This window comes from Onychostoma macrolepis, chromosome 11, assembly GCF_012432095.1.
Source record: "Onychostoma macrolepis isolate SWU-2019 chromosome 11, ASM1243209v1, whole genome shotgun sequence".
NCBI classification, from domain to species: domain Eukaryota; kingdom Metazoa; phylum Chordata; class Actinopteri; order Cypriniformes; family Cyprinidae; genus Onychostoma; species Onychostoma macrolepis.
Window position 1 is genome coordinate 2,687,827 of NC_081165.1, and position 25,088 is coordinate 2,712,914.

Consider the following 25,088-nt stretch of genomic DNA (forward strand, 5'->3'; position numbering starts at 1 on the left):
TGGCCATCTAAATAGCAACAGTACCAATTTGGATATATGCTCAGTTTGGGCCTCTGAATAAAACTAAGTTGTTTTTCTTCTTTAGATATGAGGTCCATATTTCACATTACATATTCCATACTATATAAGTCATTTTTGTCTAAAGGTTCAAAAAACTGTTCCAACTGCTGAAAAAACAAACAAACAAGCAAACAAACAAATAAACAAAAAACACTTATGGCAATCTTAAAACAGTCTTAGTTTAACATACCTGAACATGACTCAGCATAGCTTAACACAACCCTAAAACAGTCCCATACAGTAATCAAAAACACAGCTTAACACATTTAGCACTAACACATCTAACAAGCTTTCAAATGCCCACAGCTGGCCGTTTTCAAAAGAGAGCACCTGGCAGTTTCAGCTGCCTAAAAGCGCTTTGGTGGATACACAGCCTAATGCTGCCCAACACAGCTTAACACACCCTAACACAGGCCAATACACTCAACGTATCTTAACACGACCCTATATAAGCTTAATATACTGCTTATTATAATAATGTTTGGGCTTGTTGTCAAAGTCAATAAGGTCACAGATTGTTTTTGAGCTTATTTTCAGAATGCAGTCACAATTTTGCACTGGCTAGTGCTTAATCTCCATAGCACAAGGAAGTCTGACTGATTACTAACAGCAATTGGTAATACTCCACCTACTGTTCAAGTTGCATTCAACATAATGATGTATAAATGTGCACATGACAGAGATATTTATTTAAGGAGGGGATACAATGCTTTTGAAAGTGACATGAGGCCAAGTATGGTTACCCATACTCAGAATTTGTGCTCTGCATTTAACCCATCCAAAGTGCACACACACAGCAGTGAACACACACACACACACCATGAACACACTGCAGCACCCGGGGAGCAGTTGGGGGTTCAGTGCCTTGTTCAAGGGCACCTCAGTATTGAGGTATTGAAGATGGAGAGAGCGCTGCACATTCACTCCCCCCACCTACAATTCCTACTGGACCTGAGACTTGAACTCACAACCTTTAGGTTACAAGTCTGACTCTCTAACCATTAGGCCACAACTTCCATTTCTTCTGCTTTTTCATGCATTCAGAGTTGTTTACACTGTTAAAGAGTTGGATTCTCATGCTAAGCATGGACAAAGTTTCAAAGAGTTTCGTGAGTTTTCGTGAGTTTCCGAGAGTTTTTTCGATCGTGGCTCTTCATGACGTAAACGAGGGTGGAACTCCTTATATGGGCATTTCTCCCGGAAGAACGCGCCTGTGCACGCATTGACCAGCGCGAGAGCAAGAGCGCACCCATCAACACGCTTCATTCGGCTGTACTGCACAAGACTCGCTCAGGAAGAATGTCTCTAAAGAAGTGTGCTTTTAGTTGTGAAGGAAAGATAACCTTGTTCAGCTTACTGAAGAACCCAGCATTACGTAAACAGTGGATGCAGTTTGTTTTTGGGGGCAGCAACGGAGTTTCTCAAGTGTGTCTGATGACGAACGTTTTATAAACAAGGTCCAGTTCTACGCTGGATTTGCACATCGTTTAATACTGAAAGATGGAGCAGTCCCGGCTATAAAAATCCCGGTCATGATTCAGAACTGCAGATGGTAAGTGAAACGGCATCAAATGTCTCTGTTTTGTTGGCGATCGCCACTAAGTGCTCGTCACTCTTTAACTCCGCCCACGGCGCACCTTCAGGAGCTCGGCTTTTTTCGGAGAGAATCGTAAACTTTCTTTTATAAATATGATAAATCTAAAAACATTTTGGAGATATGAAGGATGCAATACTACACTACAGGTACTCAAGGTTAACATGAGATTAGGTGAAACTGTGTGTGTTATGTCCCCTTTAATGATTTAGATCAGGGTTGCTAGGTCAAAACTAGCCCACAAAGAGGCCAAACTAGCCCAAGCAAAACCAGTCATAAGGGTCAGCTATTGGAAGTTGACATATAAAGCTGCATAAATAAGCTTTCCATTGATGTATGGCTTGTTAGGATAGTACAATATTTGGCCGAGATACAACTATTTGAAAATCTGTAATCTGAGGGTGCAAAAAAATATATATATTGAGAAAATCGCCTTTAAAGATGTCCAAATGAAGTTCTGAGCAATGCATATTACTGATCAAAAATTAAGTTTTAATATATTTACTAAATATCTTCATGGAACATGATCTTTACTTAATATCCTAATGATTTTTTGCATATAAGGAAAACTGATAATTTTGACCCATAATGTATTTTTGGCTATTGCTACAAACATACCCCTGCTACTGGTTTTGTGGTTCAGGGTCACATATATATAAGGGTTTTATATATATTACACATTTATGCTCCAGTAAATTAGATCAATGATTCAAGCACCGATTCCCCTCATCCACCTACCCACCCCCCACACACACCCAGACACCTACACAATGTAACACACCTATAAAAAGCCCAATGTGTCTTAGCACAGCACAGAACAAAGTACATCTTAGCACAGAATACAACACTAAAATCTTTCAGATTGATCATTTCTAATAACAAATTGGTTTGGATGATATTCTTAATGGAGATGCCAGCACAGATACAAAATCCCAAGGCATTCACTGCAATCACGACAATCCTCTAATTGTCTAAATTAAGTCTCTGTAATTCTGCTCTAATAGCCCTCCATTAGTCAAACAAAGATTTACTCACAAACAGACTGCTGCGTTCTCCAGACCGAACAGATTCCAGTATCAGCCAGTGTTAACTACATTACCAGAGCCGGCCAGACCCCAGGACATTCACTCAGACCTCTCTGGAGGACATCGTGCCTTTATATGCTCGGGTGAGGTCCATCTAAGGACAGGCTGGATTATGTAAAGATAACACACAACCCCAAAATCAATCCATTAAAATTCAGACTCACAGATCAATGAAGAAAACCAATTTGCCAGGAACACGATGGCCAGAGCAGTGGCTGATTTTGTCGCAATTGCTTTTAGATCACGAGGACACATCTGACTGTAAGTTCAGCAGGGTTTGGACGGTATGAATTAATCTGGACAGCACAGGACACCCGAAATTTAAAGCTGGAGCTTCTGATAAGATATAAAAAGAGAGGGGGAGAGAGCCGAAGAACGGAGAGATGTTTGATGATGAAGCATGTGTGACGGTCCACAGGGATTTGAGCACAGCTGGTTTGTCTTTTTCATCTGGCTAGTCTTGTTCCAGATCTAATAGGCTGAATGCACAACCAATTGGGCACCATGCAGACACTTTAGATGTTTCTGCATTTTAATTGGCTCCTGGAGGTGTTTCAATAACCGTTAAATTAATGAAGTCAGGAGGAGAGGAAATGGCGATACCACTCTTTTTTTTAATCTTTTGTGCTTTTTGTGCTCTGCTGTATGTGCTGCAGTGGATGCTGGGTAATCTACTCTAAGATCTATCCCTTGAGGAAAATAACTGGAAGAGTGTTAGTGAGCTGCCAATGCGGGGCAGCAGTTCTCAGCGGTTGCCATGGTAACACCCAATCCCTGCTCTCTTCAGAAGGGAATGCTCTAAAAATCTCAGCATCTGATTTTGCATTGTGACGAGACATAAAGTGATACCCAAACGTACAGTTTGTCTCAATATATGCGCTGATCCTCAGATCTACAGCTGTATAGCACACCTCCCCTAGGCTACACGGGAAAGCCATCCAATATCTCATTACATGATGCATAGAGGACAGATACACACAAGCCCAGGGCAATAAAATAGCCAGCTATAATGGTGCAGCTATTGTTTAATGTACAAGGTGACCCAGGTTGGATCTAGAGACCAATTCTGTTTCAAATAAACGCTGTTCTTTTAAACTTTCTGTTCATCAGGGAAATACAAAAAAGTATATCCTTTCCACAAAAAAAAAAAAATATTATGCAGTTTGCAACATTAATAAGAACTGTTATTAATAATTCTCAACAATGATAATTACTGAGCATCAAATCAGCATATTAGAGTGATTTCTGAAGGATCATGTTACACTGAAGACTGGAGTAATGATGCTGAAAATTCAGTTTTGGATCACAGGAATAAATAACATTTTAAAATATATTAAAATAGAAATCAGTGATAATAATATTTCACAATTGTGTTGTTTTTACTGTATTTTTGATCAAATAAAGGTAGCCATGGTGAGCACATGTAAGTTAATATATGCAAAATAAACCAATCACAATTACATTATTTTTAATTTATTATTATTATTATTATTTGTGTGAGTCAACACAAACACACTATTTGCAAACTGCTCATACAACCTTTGACCCCTGAATATGTTCTGACCCTGCAGGTTAATCTTAACTTAAAGATATTAGGAAAGACAGTAGTCAGGATTAAGCAAGCTTTTGCACCCTTTTCCAGTATTCTTCTTTCTTTCTTTTTTCTTTTTTTTTTTTAAGAAATGGACTTTCTAAAATCAGAAAATTGCAAAAATAAATTTCATCCAAGATCTTTTAGTAATGGATAAGTGACTCAGTCATAATAATTATTGTTTTGACACAGAAATGTTTCTGAAAACAATTCTGCTACGAGTGTTTGGAGGTTATGGAAAATATAAAATATATATATAATAAATACTAGTCAACATTTGAAGTGGATCAAAACCTTTCATCAAAGTTGTCCTAAAACCTAAAACCAAAATGTGTTCTTGTCTTAGGACAACTTTAATGAACTTTTTTGATCCACTTCAAATGTTGAAAACTGTAGTTAAAAGTTAAAACAGATCTCCTTTGTCAGATGAACAGAGAGTCTGTGGTGTGTGAGTGACTCTGATGCACACGTGTGGCTGTGACTGTGTCCTAAAGTCCTCTTTAACTGTGATATAACAAGAGCCTGAGGCTCTTCAGTCATGCACACACAACAGCCGGAAAACACGCGAAGACTACAAATGATGCAAAGGTCAGCAAACAGCCTCACTAAACTAAGTCATTTATCAATCTACCAATATATAATATAATAATATCCCTTTTATCTGTTTTTCACTGGTCTGACTTTAATATAATATAATATAATATAATAAAGTATAATATAATATGTTGTATACTTTTATTATATTATATTATATAAGACCAAAGAAAAACTAACTACATGCAAGAGATAGCAATTAAATGTTATTTATTGAACCCCTTAATTTATTTAATTTAAGAAAGAAAAAATATTGCAACCAGACATGCGTTGAGCACAGGGTTTCTGATACAATGAACTAAAGTAGGCCACAAGCAGTGGGAATGAGAACAAAGAAGATGGAGGATGCTTCCCCTCCTCCCCCCTCCCTGACCATTTCACAACAACCGTTCACTCCTAGACTGTCTGGTTACCAAGGAAACAGCACCTGCAAAGGAAGGGACCATGCCTGAGAATCCCATACCCGAGCCAGCAGGTCATGTGTTTGTTAAGAGACTACGTTAACCCGACTGTAGCGCTGTACTGTGGATAGTTTGTATAAAATGGTGGCTGCAAATTCAGGCAATTTACCCATCAGCCAAGACGGGGATAATGATTCATTTCATTGAGAGTACGAATACTGAATTATTCCAAAACCAATAACCCTTTTTCAACCAGTCAACTGAATTGTGTGGACTACTTTAAAATTTGAATGAAGGCATTTCTCAAAGCTGATCCTGTGTGAGTGCTGTAAAGTAGCCTCCATGCTCATCAGTCAACAATGTGTTTATAAGGTCACTGAATTATTCAGTGTAATATTAATGACTCATCACAATGAATTCTAATGGTCAGCAAAATTTTGCAGGACAGGAGAGGTGATGCAAGGAATATGCAACCATACATTTTTCCAACCTTTGCTAAACGTAAAAACAACAACACTGCAATAACCTTCATCATATACTCCATATCATCAATTCCAACATCCCTAAAGACTGGAAAATTAAACTGAAGCTCTGAAAATGTGCAAGTACAGATCAATACTGCATTATGATCAGGCTTGAGTGAAACAAAAAAGTGCCACTGACAAGTTTCAGCTCTCACGTGTCTTTCAACAGAAACATATCATATCTCCTGGGACATATCAATCTATGCTAACCACAACATGACTAAACCTTCATAAAAATCAACTTGGACATCATACATATCATGTATGCCAACACAATATCATGGTAATTCATAACTGTGTTATATTTTCATATGACCTGCATAACCCCCATTGACAGTTAGGTTTAGGGCTGGCTCTTCAAGCTTCCTTTTTTTTCTCTGAAAATCATATATGAATCACATTATATGAGTTCATACAAAATCAACAGCTCGAAAAATACTTATTTCTACTTCCTCAGCAAATGAGAAAACAAATGACACATCAGCAGTCACCAGACCTTCTATTTAAACATAAATAAAATAAGCTTTCCAAAATGACATATTCGACTCTGATTGACTGGCCTGGCAGGTATGCATTAAAACTGTTTAATACACAGGTAGTTCTGAGTCAGTTTAATCACTGTTCTATATTAATGCACTGCTTTCACTGACACACACAAACACAAACATATCACTTGCACACAGAGATCGCACACAGAAACATTCAGGAGCACAGCAACTTCTTGTCAACCATGCTTCACAACTTTTATTAATAAAATAGCTTTGACACTGATGAAAATAACCACCATTTTCACTCTTCCAGTCAAAATTTGCACTGCAAACATCATTAACAGCTTTAACTCGTCAATGCATTTATATGACCATGGTATAAGCAGGATAATGCAAGGCAAGCTATGCATTAAACCATTTTAATGCACTCCTTGGAGGCATTCAGCTTCACACTGGGTGGCTCTTTGCGTCCACGTCATGCGTTAAAATCGTTTCATGCACAGCTAGCCATGGATTATCCCTTACATGCGTACATACATACATACTAGAGCTGCACGATTAATCATTGAAAGATCACCATCTCGATTCAATCACCCACGCAATCTCATTTCTAAATGACAACGATTTGCCCGTGTCTATTAAACATTTGAAAAAGACATTCTGGAAAATTCAAATCTGTGTTTTCGCTGTCGCTGACACAGACAGTCAATAATTACCATGTTTAGGTAAGAAACAGCTTCACAAACAGTCTTTTCAACAATTATGTATTATTTCTATCTTACATTCTTGCTATCACAGAAATACTGGGATGAAAGCTGATATTTCGGATATAAACATTACTGTCTATGGTAGTGATCAAAATAGAGCAAATCACCTTTTGAAAGTAACTGGCACTTCAAATAACATTTGTGTTGATTAAGTCATTGTGGCGACAAGTGACAATTAAAACATTTATTTGTCATTGAATCATTCAGTCAAGAGATTCGTTCAAAAACACTGATTCATCCAGTAATGAAACAAGTGAAGTATTTATGAGTGAGTAATTGAATCATTCATTCAAACCAATTTTTCATAATTTTTATAATAATTTATTTTTAATTTTTAATAATTCATGCAAATTAATATAACACTTTTAAATAGACTGCAGCAATTAATATTTTGTCACAGCCTCTAGTAAATTACACAATATTTTGTTAAGTTAAGAATTGTGGGAGAATCGTGATCTCTATTTGAAAAAAAATAATAATAATAATTTAAAAAAAAAATGATTTTCAATTTATCCAGAAACGTGCAGCTCTAATACATACATAAATTAAACTGGCCTATATATTGTTTTCATACAGATTAACTGTCATATTCATTATAATCTTTTCAACATGCCGTTCAGGAAGCAAGCTCTTATAGTTTGTTCATAAAGCACAACTATTTTGTCTCTGAATAGCCAGCAAGGTTTTACTAGCAATAACATCACCCAGTGGCTGTCACTTTCTATAATACTCACATAACATTATGCAAGCAGTTTAATATATATATATTTTTTTTTTTTGAAGACTACATCACATCTGTGTCCAGGGGATAAGTTGAGTCACCAAGCTGTGCAGGGGTGGTCCAGACATGGGTTCTCATGGACAGCGACTCCCTGGTCCCTGAAACATCTAGAATTAATGCTGGTTGAACTCAGCCTTTATGCTTATTAACCACAGGTAGAAGTTGTGGCCTTAATTCAGCCCCATTCGGCTTAAGGTTTAGAGTCTCATTGGATCAGGTATTGCTGTGCAATTTTTTTCTCTCTCAGACACACAGTCTCTCTTAGAATGTCATATATTATTACATGTCAGTCTGAAATAATTGGCCAGGTGCAGCATTCAGTTAAGAAATATTTTTGAAATAATGATGTCTGATGAAGGCCTGGATACTGGCCGAAACGTCACATGAATTTTTTCAAGAGTAAGTGCTGCACCTTTTCTAACTGAAATAATGATAGTGTCCATATATAATATGATATACTACATAAATATGTAATTAGCGGTGCTCATGTAAATGAGTTAAATACATCTTTAAAAATTAAACTCAAATCAATATTTCATGCCAATGCATTTATTACAGCAGGATAATATACAGTCAGCTGGTCACTATAAAATCAAACTCAAATAGGGTGACTGTCAGTACACTATTATGTTCATTACATGGCCAATTACAAAATGGCAGATGTAAAAAAAATAAATAAATAAATAAAAGAATTCCGGTTTTACCATTTAACTCAATATGTGTATGTTTATTGTCTGGTAAAGTCGATATTTTAAGCAATAGTTCAATAAATATGCTGAATATCTATCTATCTATCTATCTATCTATCTATCTAACAAAATAATGATTTTTCAAATAATTTTCCTTAACTCTGATGGTTATTGAGACAGTCTAATGTCAGAATCTGGTTTAAGATGAACCCAGTTTCTAACAAGACTGTTTACAATAATGTAAGCTACTGGCAAATCTAATAACATGTAATAAGCATCTCGAATAATCGTCACATTTTCTTTGTGCTCATGCTAAATTCACGGTAATGGAGGCCGAAACACATTTGCAGAAGATTCCTTTCTTTGTTTCTATGGGCATCGAATGGCTTCAAATGACTGCTAGGAAGCTTTCATCAAGCTTCGGAATAAGAAAATGACCCTCACCCTCGGGTGTCTGAACATTAAAGCCCATGACTCGGACAGAGCAGATATCCTTGCTGTTTTATTGTTGACCTTGGCCGTGATATTTTAGCTGTGATATCAGACAGAGAAACACTTTGATTTGTAGGACCCTAAAACAACATATTTGTTACCCTCATGCAGTTTAATTTAATCTCATTTGGACTCGTTAACGCGTAAGATTCGTGGGAAAACGCTTGTGGTGAACGGTCCTCTCTGGCGCCCTCATAAATATTCTCATCAGGACCTCACCACGTCTCGCGGACACACAGCGTATACAGCCGTCAGATTTCCCGCATAAATACCGCAAACATGCATATGTTGTGATACACCTGTCACCCGTGGTTTAACGTATTCACTAATAGACTGAATTGGTTTAAATCTTACCTCATGTTCAGCAGCGTTGGCGGTGTTTACTGGGCGTGGAGGCGCTGCTGTCTTTCTCTGTGGGGATGATGCCCTGCATTCAGTGATGCTGCGCGCTCTGCTGTCACGCCTCTCACTCCCTCCCTCCCTCCCGCATACGCTTTTCTCCATCTTTCTCTATTATTATTTTTTTTTTATATCCCAAACCTAAATATTGGCAAGAAAAATACGAAATTACCTCAACGTGCAAACGTAGCTCTGTCGAGAAATGTGGTTCCAGTTTGATTAACTTTGAAAATGTACATTGTCTTTTTTAGAATGATTAAATATCTATATATTATACAGTATATACAGTATCTCACAAAAGTGAGTACACCCCTTAGTTTTAGTATATCTTTTCAAGGGACAATTCTATAGAAATTAAACTTGGATATATTTTAGAGTATGTGCAACTTGTATAGCAGTACAGATTTACTGTCCTCTGAAAATAACTCAACTTACAGCCATTATTGTAAAAAAAAAAAAAAAAACTGGCAACAAAAGTGAGTACACCCTACGTGAAAACAGCTACCATGCAAAGCCACATGTCCTATTCATCATGATCATGTTTTTGTCTGCTTGACAGGACTATACCAATTTGTGTATCTTGTTTTAGAGCAGTTAAAATTTGGTGCTTTGAGTACAATTCTCTCATACTGACCACTGGATGTTCAACATGGCACCTCATGACAAAGAACTCTGAGGATTTGAGAATTAGAGTTGTTGCTCTCCACAAAGATGGCCGAGGCTATAAGAAGATCAGTAACAACCTGAAACTGAGTTATAGTACAGTGGCCAGTGGCATACAGAGGTTTTCCAAGACGGGTTTCACTCGGAACAGGCCTTGCAAGGGTTGATCAAAGATGTTAGATCCTTGTGCTGTTCGTCAGGTGCAGAAGCTGGCTTCAAAAAACAGATGCATGAGTGCTGCCAGCATCGCTTTAGAGGTTGCAGAAGTGGAAGGTCAGCTTGTCAGTGCTCAGACCATACGCCGCACACTGCAACAAGTCAGTTTGCATGGCCGTCGTCCCAGAAGGAAGCCTCTTCTGAAGCTGGCTTACAAAAAAGCCTGCAAACAGTTTGCTGAAGACAACCTGGCCAAAAGCATGAATTACTGGAACCATGTCCTGTGGTCTGATGAGTCTAAGGTAAACTTGTTTGGCTCAGATGGTGTCCAGCATGTGTGAAGATGCCCTGGTGAGGAGTACCAAGAAAACTGTATCTTGCCTACAGTCAAGCATGGTGGTGGTAGCTTCATGGTCTGGGGCTGCATGAGTGCTGCTGGTACTGGGGAGCTGCAGTTCATTGAGGGAAACATGGATTCCAACATGTACTGAGACATTCTGAAGCAGAAGATGATGCCCTCCCTTCAGAAACTGGGCCGAACGGCAGTTTTCTAACATAATAACGACCCCCAAGATGACAACTGCCTTGCTGATGAAGCTGAAGGTGATGGAGTGGCCAAGTATGTCTCCAGACCTGAACCCTATTGAACACCTGTGGGGCATTCACCATGTGTCTAACATCCAGCAGCTCCGTGATGGCATTATAGAGGAGTGGAAGAAGATGCCAGCAACAGCCTGTGCAGCTCTGGTGAACTCCAAGCCCAGGAGGATTAAGGCAGTGCTAGATAACAATGGTGCCCCTACAAAATATTGACACAAAATTTGGACACAGTTTTGACATGCTCACTTAGGGTGTACTGATTTTTGTTGCCAGTTATTTGGACAATAATGGCTATATGTTGAGTTATATTTAGAGGACAGTAATTTATATACAAGCTGCACATACTACTCTAAAATATATCCAAGTTTTATTTGTGTAGTATTGTCCCTTGAGAAGATATACTAAAATTTTTGCTGAAATGTGAGGGGTGTACTCACTTTTGTGAGATACTGTAACTGACTCATAAAACAATATATATATTTATTTATTTATTTTACAATAGCTGTTGTATAAAAGTGAACAAAACCACTTTCAGTCAAGAGTCAGCTGTATGTAATGAAGGTGCAGTTTGAATAAAAGGTCAGACTGTGTTATTAAAAATGATATGAATTCATAAAATTGATTTCATTTTAATTGATTAAATAAATAAATTAAATAAAAATAGGGGTATTTGTAGGCCAAAGCAAAGGTTTTGTGTGTTACCTTCTGTTTTGCTGTTTTGTAAATAGTTACATTCTTTAAGGTACAAAATTTGTCACTAGTACCCTTTCAAAAAGTAGAACCGTAACTTATTTAAACGGTTCATATAAGTACCTAAAGTGTACGTATCTACCAAAATAGTACATATAACCACAGCTTTTGTACCTTTTTGTATATAATGTGTATATAATTCAATTATTGTTTTTGTAAATGTTCTTAAAAAAGCTTTTGATTGACAGGTTATGGCAATACTGTATATTGTGACAACATGTGTGTTTTAAAAAGTCACCTCAGTCTCTCCAATACACTCTTAAAAATAAAGGTTCTTACATCAATGGTTGCATCAATGATTCCACAAAAAAAAAAAAAACTTTGGAAACTGCATGGAACCTTTTCATTTCACAAAAGGTTCTTTACTTTAGATTATTAAAATGTTCTTTACACTAAGAAAACAAGAAATAAAAAAATAAAAAGTTTTTTAAGAACTGTTAACTGAAAGGTTATTTGGGGAACCAAAACTGGTTCTTCTATGGCACCACTATTGTTCATTCTATTGTTTTTAAGAGTGTATATTTTTTTGTAGAGTGTAGAGTTTTTATATAGGTTGTCTTTGTTATTTCAGTTTCTGTGTTTAAATTTCAAGTATTGGCTATACAGACACAAGCTCATCATTACTGACTGGGAAAAAAATAGCTATACTTAATTTAACACAAACTGGTCTTTTGTGACAACATACTCCAATATTGGAAACACAAAACTATTATGGAACAATACAGATATTAATTTGTGGAGGATGGTGCAAGCTTTGTCATGGGTTCAAATTCAAGATAAAAAAAAAAAAAACATGCTGATGAAACTGAATTTAGATTATAGTCTTTTTAGATAAAAGTGTCTATCAAATGAACAAATATCAAACTACTGACTTATACTATTCTCTTGAACAAAGGTGTGCCTTGGGCTCAAAAAAGGCTGACATCACTAGTTTGGAGGACTATATGGGTAAATAGCCACAGGCTGCTTGAAACAACACATTCATAATATGTAAATTTCTCTAATGCTTAATGAGACAAAGTCATCTTTTTAGCAGCACTAAAAAGTAACAAAAATGCTGTCACTATCCCACAGTTGACATGGCTAATAATACTTTAAAAGAGGTTTCATTTTGATCAGAATTTTGTATTCACACACCTTGGTCATCGTGGGATAAGCTGTACTGTAATTCATGTTGTGTGAGGATTTCTCGAGAAGATACAATAACACATTTTATAAATTAGACCACTGATGTCATTTGAGAAGTCACAAGAAATCTGATATAAAAATAAACAAACCTCATATGAAATCTGATGTCAGCAGTCTTTTTGCAAAAAAAGTGTGATTTAAACAGTGTTATTAAATAATTAATAAAATTCCAGTGTTGTATTGATGACAGGCATTTTGAATTGACTGTTATGGTGGGCAGTGAGCATTTAATTTGTGATGTAAATTAGCTGTTTTAAAAAAGTTTCATACAAAGGCTTCATTTAATGGGAAATGATTGTTTGATTGCTTTGTTGATTCATCAGAAAACCATTGGAGGGAGACAAATACTAATTCACTAGTGAACAAAAGGTTATCCTGACGCTGGGATGAGCACACCTTATAGTTAAGGTGTGTGTCAATGCCTTGGGAGTCTGTTGTTTTTGCGAGATGTAAATAGCTTAATGTATTAATGTGTACATATTGATTTAATTCCTTATATATATATATATATATTATTTTCTTTCTTTCTTTTTATTTTTATAAAACTACTGTCTTAATAGGAAGTAAATCATTATGATTACATCATCAGGTGCAGGCATCATGTCATCTAATCCACAATTAAAAAAAAAAAAAAAAAATGTTATAGCCTATAGATGATTTAAAAGTAGGCTTTATCCAAATATATTCTTAACCATAAAGAGTGGCGTTCCAAGACTATTTTTTACTGTGTTTGCACATCTTAATAGTCCCTTTATTTCTATATCCCTACAACTCTGATAGCTGAAGCACTTCTATTAGCTATTTTAAAATATAGTAGCCTACTATTTCCATCATTCCAGTGCCTCCATCCACCCTCAGTGTGTGACCATAGAGGAAATGTCGTGCTCAAAATGGTGTTGTATTAATGCAACATGCCCCCTTTAGTGACGGAACAATGTTGTATGATCAACATGGCGTAGACGGAGAACAGTTTAACGGTATAGAGCAGGTGGGGTTTTTGTTCTCGTCGTGTAACGGGACACAGGACGCGGGGGTGAGCCGCATATCGCGCGCTTGCGTGCGTCAGAGAGGACGTGGTAGGACAGCTGGAGCGCGCGCGCCGCCCGCACCAAGAGCAATAACAGCATTTTCAGCCACATCGCTCGATTTACGCCATGCAAATAACACGAGAAAATGAAACGGGACTGGTACGACAGAGAATGTAAGACATTTGTCGTGTATCTGATCTCCTAATGCTTCCTATAGTTTATGACTAACAAGATTTGGGACGTTGCTACACAGTCGCCAGGTAAGAAACTGCTTTTCACTAGCTATACATGCATAATTGTTTTAATATGTAAAGCGTTCAGACAGATGCGGCTTTCGTGTATCGATACGCTCGTGTCTTTGACGCGCGTCCTTCGTGTGACGGACCGCAATAGCATCTTTCGGCGCACAGCGACGTAATGACTTTGAGGATCCTTTGCATTTTGTTATCCATCGCCTGTGTGTGTGAACGACGCTCTTTTGACGACAAACAAGCGATTACCGACTTCACGCGTAAAAAAAATCGCTCTTCTTCCGTAAAAAATGACGTTCGGTTCAGTGAGAATCCATGCGAATTACGCGCGGATGATGTATTTGTCTCAGCGTGAATGTGAACATGTGATTGAGTAAAAAAAAAAAAAAAAATATTAAATAGCATTCTGTTATCCACGGCCTCCCATTGCTTGTTCATTCAGGTCGCATGGCCTATATGTGCTTTATTACCCAACTGGCTGAGAGAAAATAACAGGATGCCTGTTTTGAATGTCGCCTAATTACAGCTTTACGTGCAATATTAACGCCAGTTGTAACAGCAAACCCCGCTGATTAAGAGGTGCGGATCTTCTCGGATCTGCATTCCATCAGAGCTCTGACGGGCTCAGGATCGAGCTTATAGAGTAAGAATTGAGTTGATGGGCTGTGGTATTTTTAGACATCACATGCGATAGACGTTTGCATGTCTCAGTTACACCTTTCCTTAGCTCAAGATGTAGTTTTGAAATATTTATTTTGTGAAAAATCCAAATAATTAATACAGGATTAATACATTGCCCTATGAATAGCCCACAAAAGACAATCTGAACTGATCTGAGGTTAGATATTTTTCTTTAGTAATCATTCATCACTATAAATAGTTTCTTTCACCTCAGTGTATGAATAGGCTGCAGTGACGTAAATTAAACCCACTGTTTGCCATTTGGTTACTAGGGTAACTGACAGAAAGATGACATGTAACATTAGAAATATGTTTTTTTTTTTTGGCTTAGTCTTCTTGCTTTCATCAGTAGGATATATATATCTGATGACATTCTCTCACTCTTGTTTTTGCTCATTCTCTCCATCACCATATACATGCCCTCAAGGGCTGTTTCCACAGTAACCGGAGAATTCCCAGAGTTCAAAAAAACGATGCACAACTGAGATGTTCCCAAGTAGCTCAGGGAGAATCTCTAAATACATCTTAAGTGTCCAAAGGCTACTGACATTATGCAAGCAGAAAACAAATATGATACCATCTACAGTGGAGCCTCAGTGCTTACAGCACACTCATGGCCAACCAAACAGACAAAACAGGCCTTGGAATATTAACTGTTGTAAAATCACTGCAATTCATAGTTTTGAGTAGCTTAACAGCCAGCAGCAACACCGATATTCAATGAATAGTTATATTTATTGATATTAATAAGAGTAAAGGCATTTTCACACAATTGACAATAACTATAATGATAATAATATTGCTAAAAGTTTTAATAATTTTTATAATTCTAGTTGTCCACACTACAATTACAATGAAAATGACATAGGGGAACAATATTGTTGAAATCATTTTCAGGTTTTTTTTTCCCACAGTTGAATGAAAAGACATTGACAGCCAATCATAATCTTTAAAGAGCATTTAAAGTGGTAGGTGGCATAACTGCAGCAATTGCTTAGAATAAACAGAACAATGTTGTGTGTTAATGTGGACTCTAGTATAGTTTGCATTATTATCTTTAGTCATTGTTTTGGTGTGAACGGGTAGTTTGTCTTTCGGTTTCAAAAAACTGAAATTATGACATATGCATGTTGCATTTATGAGATAAAAATGTTAAATTAGGACATTTAAAGTCATAATTATGAGACAAAAAGTAATCATTACGACATAAAATGTTGACAATGTAAAAAAGTAAAAAATATAAGTATTTCATAATTTTACTTTTTTCATATAATTATGGATTTATATGTGTTCATATTGTTTACCAAAATCTATATATTTTATTCTTATGAGGCAGAAGTGGGCTTCCATTCACACATAAATGTATATAAAATTATGTCATTACAATGCTGATTAGTTGTTGGTGCTAGGGATGGCTCGATACCAGAATGTAATACCTTGGTATGAATACTAAATCGATACCATAGGTTACAAATAACCAGCCTCAAAAGATAAGTGAATTAAACAATTTTATTAAAATAATAAAAACAGATTCATGTCTTAATACCTTTGTATCAAACTGTAACAAAAAACCTACAGGGATATATAGAGAAAAATATATATAACTGAAGTAATACAATGAAAATATATTCAAATCTTCTTATCTTTTCAGTGCAAACACAGTGCAAACAAAATGTCTCAAAAAACAAAAAACCTACCGGGAACATAGGGTACATTTTGACTGAGTTTGAAGAAAAAAATACATCTGAAGTAACACAATTAATGCAACAAATGTTGCTTTATTGTAAAGTGCTATTCCAACAGTCAAAGTAATATTCAAAATCACGTTATCGTTTCTCTCTCTCTCTCTCTCTCTCTCTCTCAGATTGTTTTCAGATTTCAGCCTCAGATAGCCAAAGAAAAAGCATTAAATCTCTCTCTCTCTCTCTCTCTCTCTTGGCTGCTTCATATTAGCACAAACATTCCCTTCATATTATTGATACTAAAATTAATATAGCAAAACTCTTGCTTAATTAAAATTCAATTAATGTTCGATTGTATGAAATGCAAGCGCATATATTACGTGACCAAAACTTCACTGGTTCTAGCGTGTCACACATGCACATTTGAGCTTACTGAATCACATCTGTATGTGCGTTGATCAGTTGTAAATAAAAGTTCAAATTAAATCTGAATTTATGAATGATGCACTCACCTGTCGATCAGGATGAGCAAGCGACAAATGCTTAAAAAGGTTTGATGTGTTGCCTCCTTTTATAACAACGCTTGCATACAGGTGCAGTAAGGCCAGTTTATTCATCTGTTTTTTATGCAAAGTAATGCCATATTTCACTTCTACCATTCTCTTTATTTATTAATTTCGGTTGCGTTGATAGAGTTTCATGTGTTTGATCCATAGTGTTGTTCTGTTGTCACATTTACCGCTTGCGCAGCAATTTGGGAAGCACTGCCACCTACAGGTTCACTTCGCAACAGCAGTGTATGAAATACCGAATTGACCAAAATTATGATATCGTACCGTTTAAAATATAATATATACCGGTATTTTTCCAGTACCGGTATACCGCGTATCCCTAGTTGGCGCCACAAAAAATGTAAATATATGCCTCCCTAGTGGATATCCTGAGCTGTGATTCACAATTTAACACCACTACAGAAAACAGAAACAACAAAAAACTACATCTACCTTAATATACTTTTTGCTTGCAAAGGGCTTATGAGAATAAATGGCTGAATTTAATGGTTTTTGAATGAAGAAGGTGGTGTAGTTACTACAGTCTACCAGCAGGGGCAAAGTGGCCCACAAAAAATAATCAAACTTGAGCATTTAGCTCATTCAATCAGTATTTTTTAAAGTTCTGTATCAGTATTAACTGCCTTTTTAACAAAATATTACATAGATGAAATCTAGTAGCTGTTCATAATAATGATACAGTGTCTTGATTTTTTTTTATTATTATTGTTATTGTGTCTGTGGAAAAGACAGAAAGTACAGAAATGTAATCTCATCCAGCCATTTATTTATCTTCACTCTCACTGTTATTTTTCATATGACCGATCCATTGTACTCAAAAGCACATTGCATCACTCAGTCTTGTGCATTAACTCCAATGGATAGGATTTACTAAGCCTCTTTATAAAATGTCTGACCTTAACATTTGATCAGAGTTTTACTATAAGAAAAAAAAAAAAAGCTGGAATATGAGAGGTATGAGGGCTTGATAATATTCAAAACTTGCTTTCCACTGAGACTGCGTCTTATGCTGCCGGCAAACCAAAGAGGTCTTTAGTAAGAGGCTCATCTGGTCTCTGTTCATCTGAGTGATAATCATTACTGCTAATTCAGAAGTACCACTGAATTTTCCTCTGGGGCTGAGTAGATGTGAGCATCTTCATGCACTTAAATGCAGACAAAGTTCTCTGTTAATCAGACCGCATTGGTCTGGTTTGTGTATATTGATCTGTCATGTGAAAATTATGCATTTGCATAAATCTCTCTTGAGGAAGTCAGGAAGTGACCCGTCTCCAAATGCTGCAAGAATTCAGTAAGGTGCCAGAAATATCTGGTGTGATCTTGCTTTCCACAGGAGACTGAATCCAATGGCTGCTTCACAGCAAGATAAATGAGTCATTAATAGATGACCTTGATGCTGATGGCAGCAGAGACCGTCCTACTCAATTCACAAAGGCACACAGGCATACACTCTCATGTATTTACACACACACACACACACACACACACACACACAGAAACAGTCATGTCAGGAAAATGCTGACCATTGTCTTTCCATCCTCTCCATGTAAAGAATAATGTCAGGCAACCCTGTTACCAATAGTGTCATGTGTAGATCTCATGAAAACGGTTAAGAACATGTCATATTTCATCCCTAAATCAAAAGAAAGAAATCAGAAATTATATTTTGCTTTAACATTATGTCGTTATACAGTTTTTTTTTTCAACTGCATACACACAAAATCTTTACTTCTCACACAATTTCTGAAACTTGACACTCAAACACCAGAACCACACACTAAATCTGCAAAACCGTACACTAATTCTCTGCCTTTGACTCGGTTTTCAATTTCATTAAACACTTTTTGCAAAACAACACAGTTCTCTATGTTACACACACAAATCTAACATTAATTAATTTTATGGCAAAGGTGATTACAAATGTTTTCTTTTGAGATGTGTTTGTGATATTTTGAATTCAGTGCTTCATTTTGCAAGAGATGTGAGGCATTTTGCGTGTGCAATTCTTGGATTTGTGTGTAAAGTTTTGAAAAAAAAAAAGAGGCAAAGTTTTGAAAATGTGTGTAAGCAGTTCATACACCCCTTCATCTCTAGTTGGTTAGAAAATCAAAGTCCTGCCTCAACATGCGCGTGCATTACTGGTTGAGCCGATGTTGCTATATTGAGCTGATCATTGAGGGTGCTCAGACAAACAGATCAATGTTTTGATAGTGCCACAGAGCCACAGTGTTTACACTTTTGATGGAATAAACCTATGCTTACTTATCGCCATCTCTATATATTAAGCTGGAATAGAAAAAAAGAAAAGAAAAAAGAAACAGAAACATAATTGATTTTTAAGAAAATTTCCCCAAAATGTTCTTTGGTTTAATGCAAAAAATTAGATGGTAGTATTTCTTGAACTGATTTAAAAAATGTATGCAGATTTATATATAATTTTCACTTGTAATGATGTTTTATTAACAAAGTTCAGGAGGAGCACGTCAGATACTTGTCTTGTTAACACAAGAGGAGCGCACTCAAGTTAATTAACACCATAGGTATAAACACAGCTGACATACCTCTATCCATTGACGGTTAATCAGCATCCCTCCACTGCCCCTTCTCCTCACTTCGAGTTCTTACTACACTTATACGGGGGGGTACTCTGGGTTCGGGCCATTCCCGAGCTCGGAGCCCTTCCCCAGACAGCATGCCAAATACGCATTACTATACTCCTGCTAATTATATGTAAGTGTGAACTCGTGAATAATTTTTGATTCTAAAATTTAAAATTTTTTAAATTGAGAATGGTAAAATGTGTAAATCTTAATCATAAGCACAGTATAATACTTGAGAGGGCACATAGATATATATTATATAATGCCATTCTAAAATGATCACAATCACCTTTGTAATTTCATACGAAAATAATAAAAATAATATATTTTTTTTCAATTAGTGTGTCAGTAGTGATGAAGTATAGCAATTTTTTTAGTTTTTTATTTAATAATTGCAAGACATTTTCATTAATTTTGTATAAAGATTGAATAAAGATAAGCACTAGTTTTGCAATGAGTGACTTTACATTTTCATTTATTCATTATTAACATTTCCGTAATGATGTTTTGGCATACTAGTCTCTAATTGATATGAATTTGTGCAATCTAATTTGTATGTTATCGTATTTTCTGATTATGTGATGTTTCAGGGTAGGATTAGGGGTACACCTCCATGCTTACTTTTTTCTAAAAATCTTACGTTTTCGTACAATTCACATCGTAAAAATTCATACGAAATTGCCACCTCATGTGAGATTGGTTTGGAAGTACCAGTGCTAGTCTTACTTTCAGTCTATTCCAATCAATCTATTAGCAAAGATCGATTGGAATAGTCTGAAAGATGTCTTGTTTAATGTCTGGAAGTGACAATGTTTCCAGAATTTCTCTACGTTTGTGAACCGCAGAAGATAAATATATTTATTGGATACACTTAATGTCTTAATGTGCATGTGAACCAAATGAACCCTTTTTCCTTTTTCAGATCTCAGGGAATAATTGAGTCTTAACCGCCACATACCCCAACAAACCCAAGCAGCATGCCAGAGCAGAGTAACGATTACCGGGTGGTGGTGTTTGGAGCAGGGGGAGTGGGCAAGAGCTCCTTGGTTCTGCGCTTCGTTAAAGGCACCTTCAGGGACACCTACATCCCGACGGTGGAGGACACATACCGGCAGGTCATCAGCTGCGACAAGAGCGTATGCACTCTGGAGATCACCGACACCACTGGCAGCCACCAGTTCCCTGCTATGCAGCGTCTGTCCATCTCCAAAGGCCACGCCTTCATCCTGGTCTACTCCATCACAAGCAGGCAGTCGCTGGAGGAGCTGAAGCCCATCTACCAGCAAGTGCTGGCCATCAAAGGTAACGTGGAGAACATCCCCATCATGCTTGTGGGCAACAAGAGCGATGAGACCCAGCGCGAGGTGGAGACCAAGGAGGGCGAAGCTCAGGCAAACATCTGGAAATGCGCGTTCATGGAAACATCAGCCAAGACCAACACCAACGTGAAGGAGCTTTTTCAGGAGCTCCTGAATCTGGATAAGAAGCGCGATATGAGTCTGAACATGCGCTCCAGCAAGCAGAGACGTGCAGACAAGCTGAAGGCCAAGTGCAGTGTGATGTAGGAGGCTGGATGCATCCATCACTCAACCTGTAACTGACTCCTCCAAATGTACATAAGTCCCTCACCTTAAAGGAACAGTACGCACAAAAAATGAAACTTCTGTCATCGTTTACTTATTGTCCTGCCATTTTAACCCATATGACTTTATTGTTTCCAGGGAACACAAAGAGAAGTTTTAAAACAATTGTACTGGCCGCACTTGTCCATGCAACCAAAATCCTTTTGGAAAGTTGTCCATATTACTTGTGAGATATATTCCAAGTCTTATGAGGGAGAATTTTAGAATCCGGATTCATTCAGACCAATGTTATGAACTGAATCAACTGATTCTTTGAGAAGACTTACATTAACATGCCAAACCGACCCAGGGTGAATGTAAAGCTGTAAATGTCAGCAATTTTCCCACTCAGATCTGTAAATCTTGGAAAAGAGCACTCTTCATATGGACCTTTTTGATTTTTATAGTTCTTCTTTTTGTGTGAAGTAAGCAACACGAGAGTGAGCAAACGATGACAGAACTTTCTTTTTGGGCGAACTCTCCCTTTAACTCTCCATCCTTCTCAGTCTTAATCAGGTAATCTTTAGTGCGCATCCAAACGTCAACCATCTCCCTTCCCCTGTATGTTCTGGCTCCTGTAGTGACTCTGTGTAGTAGACTATAAGAGCTGACACACGAAGCAGGGAGGACGTCCCACGATTCTCACACGTGCTCTCTCTGCTGCTTTCTGTTGACTTTTTATTGAATTCAAGACAGACCAAATCATCAATGTGGCCATTTTTATGTCAGGCTGTGTCTTTAACGGAAAGGTTTGGAAATGCAGACATAAATGTCTTGAACTGGTTCTGCATGGTATGGGATTCTCACCCACATGAGGAAAAGGCCTGGGCACAGCTGAAGAGGCGACACTATCCGCTCTTCCAAATTACATATACTATAGCAGCACAAAAGAAGCCTGTTAGAAATCGGAAAACAATTCGGGACGAAGGACATTCTTAGTTAACCGGCTTGCCAGTGATGTAACCTGGTATAACAGAGTAAAGTGCATAATGCATGTCTGATGATATAAACTACCTTCATATTAAATGTGATTGAGATCTTTTCATCGAGAACAGAGCTATACCTTATTGAAGCACAGTGAATAAGTCCTAAATGTGATCATTTCTAAAAGCTATTTTTTTTTGTGATGGGGTGGGGTTCGGGGTGTCGATTGATGTTTTATTTTACTCTGTTTTGTTTTTCAAGTGTTGATGGCACTCGAAAACCTTAATATATGCATTTCATCATCTAACTAAAAACATATATCCTGTATGTGAAATCTATGTATTATGAGCACTAATGAAAACCCCTGTACAGCCCCTGTTTTTCTGTCAGTGTCTATATTTCCTCAGATTATTTAATGCCATTTGCTTTAGCAATACATGATATTAAAGCACTTTTAGAATCTTGAGCACATTCAAAACACAGAGCGTTAACCTTTACAAAAATGTTCTTGTCGAACACTCTGCGTTTACAACTTTACTGCAGATAAAGTGTTTATTCAATAAATATTATGTGAGGGACCAGAAAAATAAAGAAGCACAAACAAAAGGTAAATAATTATTGCTTGTTTTCTTTTGTGGTTCTGAACATCTGTATGTAGTATAAAGTGGCTCCAAAAGTATGCATATCTGAATTTCATTGCATTTAGATACAACATATTAAACCAAGTGGCATCCTAAAACAAATCATGTTTGAGCTTTTCTCAGAGCTAAAGTCACTTTTATTAGCCATTTATGAGCCAACAGGACTCTGTGTGACTTTTATGTGATGTATAAAGTCAGTTTATTACATAGAACAGTATCAGTTGATTTATCATTTACACTTCTTTTTGTGATGTTTTCCTTGGGGGAAAAAGCCACTTGCTTTGATATGTATTTCTTTAAAACAAAAGATATTACTACATTTTTAAGTATAACTTAAATGTCAGATACTTTCTGGGGCCAATGTAGATAAGGTAGCAGATACTTACCACAAAAAAAAAAAAAAAAAAATGATTTGATATCAGTGATGTGAACTTTCTGCCCTTATTTTGTTACCGCAGTAGTCATGATGGATGATAATGATGGATACCGAGGGGAATGAGTTTACCTGAAGATGCAGAAAGAGCATCTGGTGGAACATCTGCTTAGTCAGTCGTGGTGCATCTCTGAAGATTCGACTGAAAGCGAAGCATTAATTAGCAGATGAAATAAAAAACATAGATTTGTGTGTGAAGATATTGCTGGGTTGTGTCCGTGTGCGGTGCAGTGTTCTATTCAACTAGAAACGTTAAAATGTCTAACTATACACTTGGATATTGACTTGGTCTGTGTTTTCATGCAAACATGCTTGCAGTCAGTATTTACTTTTTAAAAATTAGTTGAGCACAAAAGACTTTAAAGGGTCATGAAACCCTAAAACAGTTTTTGAGATGTTAACAGATATGTTCTGGTTGCACACCAATGAAAACAACAATTGCACTCATTATGGGAAAAAGAGTTGCTTTTCTTTTTTGGAGCCATTTCGTTCTTTAAAAAGCAAAGTTGAGTCATGAAATTAACCTAAACAATTTTTGAGTCATTCCTTTTTCCAAGTATTTTAATAAAATAAAACTTAGTGACATAAATGTGAATATAGGCTACCGACATTTTACACTTGGCACATAGGTTATATTATTGGTATTTAAATAGGTTCACTTAACAGGTGAGTTTAATTCAGATTTAGTTAAAGATGTCTATTTAGTGTTTTTAACTCTTGGTCTTGTTCTTGTAGATCAGCTCTACCACTATTTTCATCTTGGAAAATTTTACCTGAAATTTTACGTGATTTGCCGACAACAAACAATGCACATGTGTTTAATGTTCAAAATGCACTTACCTACCAGGATTGCAATATGTATGTCGGTCAATAAAAGTGTAAAACCTTTGTCCACTTTACATATTTCTTCCTTTTGGACAGACATTTGAAGGCATATTTTGTTGGAGAGAAATTCAATGGCTCTGCCCTCTGCTGGTAAATAGAGGTATGAGGCATTATTGAACATTTGATAACAACAAGGTCTGCATGGTTGCTCAGTGGGTAGCACTGTTGCCTCACAGCATGCCCAGTTTGAGTCCTGGAGCTAATAACTAGCATAGTCTCCCCATGTATGCATGAGTTTCCCCCACAACCCAAAGACATGAAGTGAATGTGTGTGTGTGAGCCTTGTGATGGCTTGGCCAACCGTTCAGGGTCCCCTGCCTGTGGCTCGAGATTTTGGGATAGGTTCCAGCACCCCACAACCCCACAGAGGGTAAAAACATTTAGAAAATGGATGGATGATAACAATGATCCACAGTTATGTTGCTAGTTTCTGCTACTTTGAGCTTTACACATTTATTTTCATGTCATAACCGGCAAATATCCCTTGCGTAAAGGCCCCTTTCAACCACTATAGATGAGTTTAGTTTACAATTCCAGAACCCTGCAGCATGACTGGGGGGTGTCCCAGAAAGCAGGTTATGTGACATACCTGGGTATGTTTAAGGGTAAATAAGCGGATAACCTCAACTTTTGGTTCCAAAAACAAAGGTAACTTTCAGGGTATGTACTGTAAGTAACCATAGCAACTTGCTCTCTGAAGATAACCTGCTCCGGAGTAGGTTAGCTTAATTCAGAGCTATCAGCGCATGTCTGCGTGACTTACTAACAAGACTCCAGATAGCACACAATATTATATATTATTAAAATAATTTATATATATATATATATATATATATATATATATATATATAGTTGTATGATATGTAGATTATAAAGCACTAATATAAGTAAAATATAAGGTAATCTATTATAATATGGTAATTATATTTATTGTATTGGCTTAATAG

At 36.8% G+C, this 25,088-nt stretch overlaps 2 protein-coding genes across 3 annotated transcripts in view; one reads left to right on the top strand and one right to left on the bottom strand.

The window, feature by feature from the left end:
- apc2 (APC regulator of WNT signaling pathway 2) overlaps nt 1-9,515 on the bottom strand; it is a 44,117-nt gene extending 34,602 nt beyond the window's left edge. For both annotated transcript variants that reach the window (XM_058792300.1, XM_058792299.1), the window contains exon 1: nt 9,421-9,515. The gene's annotated coding sequence lies outside the window, so the exon portion shown is untranslated. The remainder of the gene's footprint in view (nt 1-9,420) is intronic.
- A 4,344-nt stretch (nt 9,516-13,859) lies between these two features.
- On the top strand, nt 13,860-24,127 carry diras1a (DIRAS family, GTP-binding RAS-like 1a). Its single transcript, XM_058790474.1, has 2 exons — nt 13,860-14,110; nt 20,559-24,127. The coding sequence occupies exon 2, from the start codon at nt 20,614-20,616 to the stop codon at nt 21,199-21,201; it is 588 nt and encodes a 195-aa protein (XP_058646457.1). The 5' UTR covers nt 13,860-14,110; nt 20,559-20,613; the 3' UTR covers nt 21,202-24,127.
- Nucleotides 24,128-25,088: the final 961 nt, after the last annotated feature.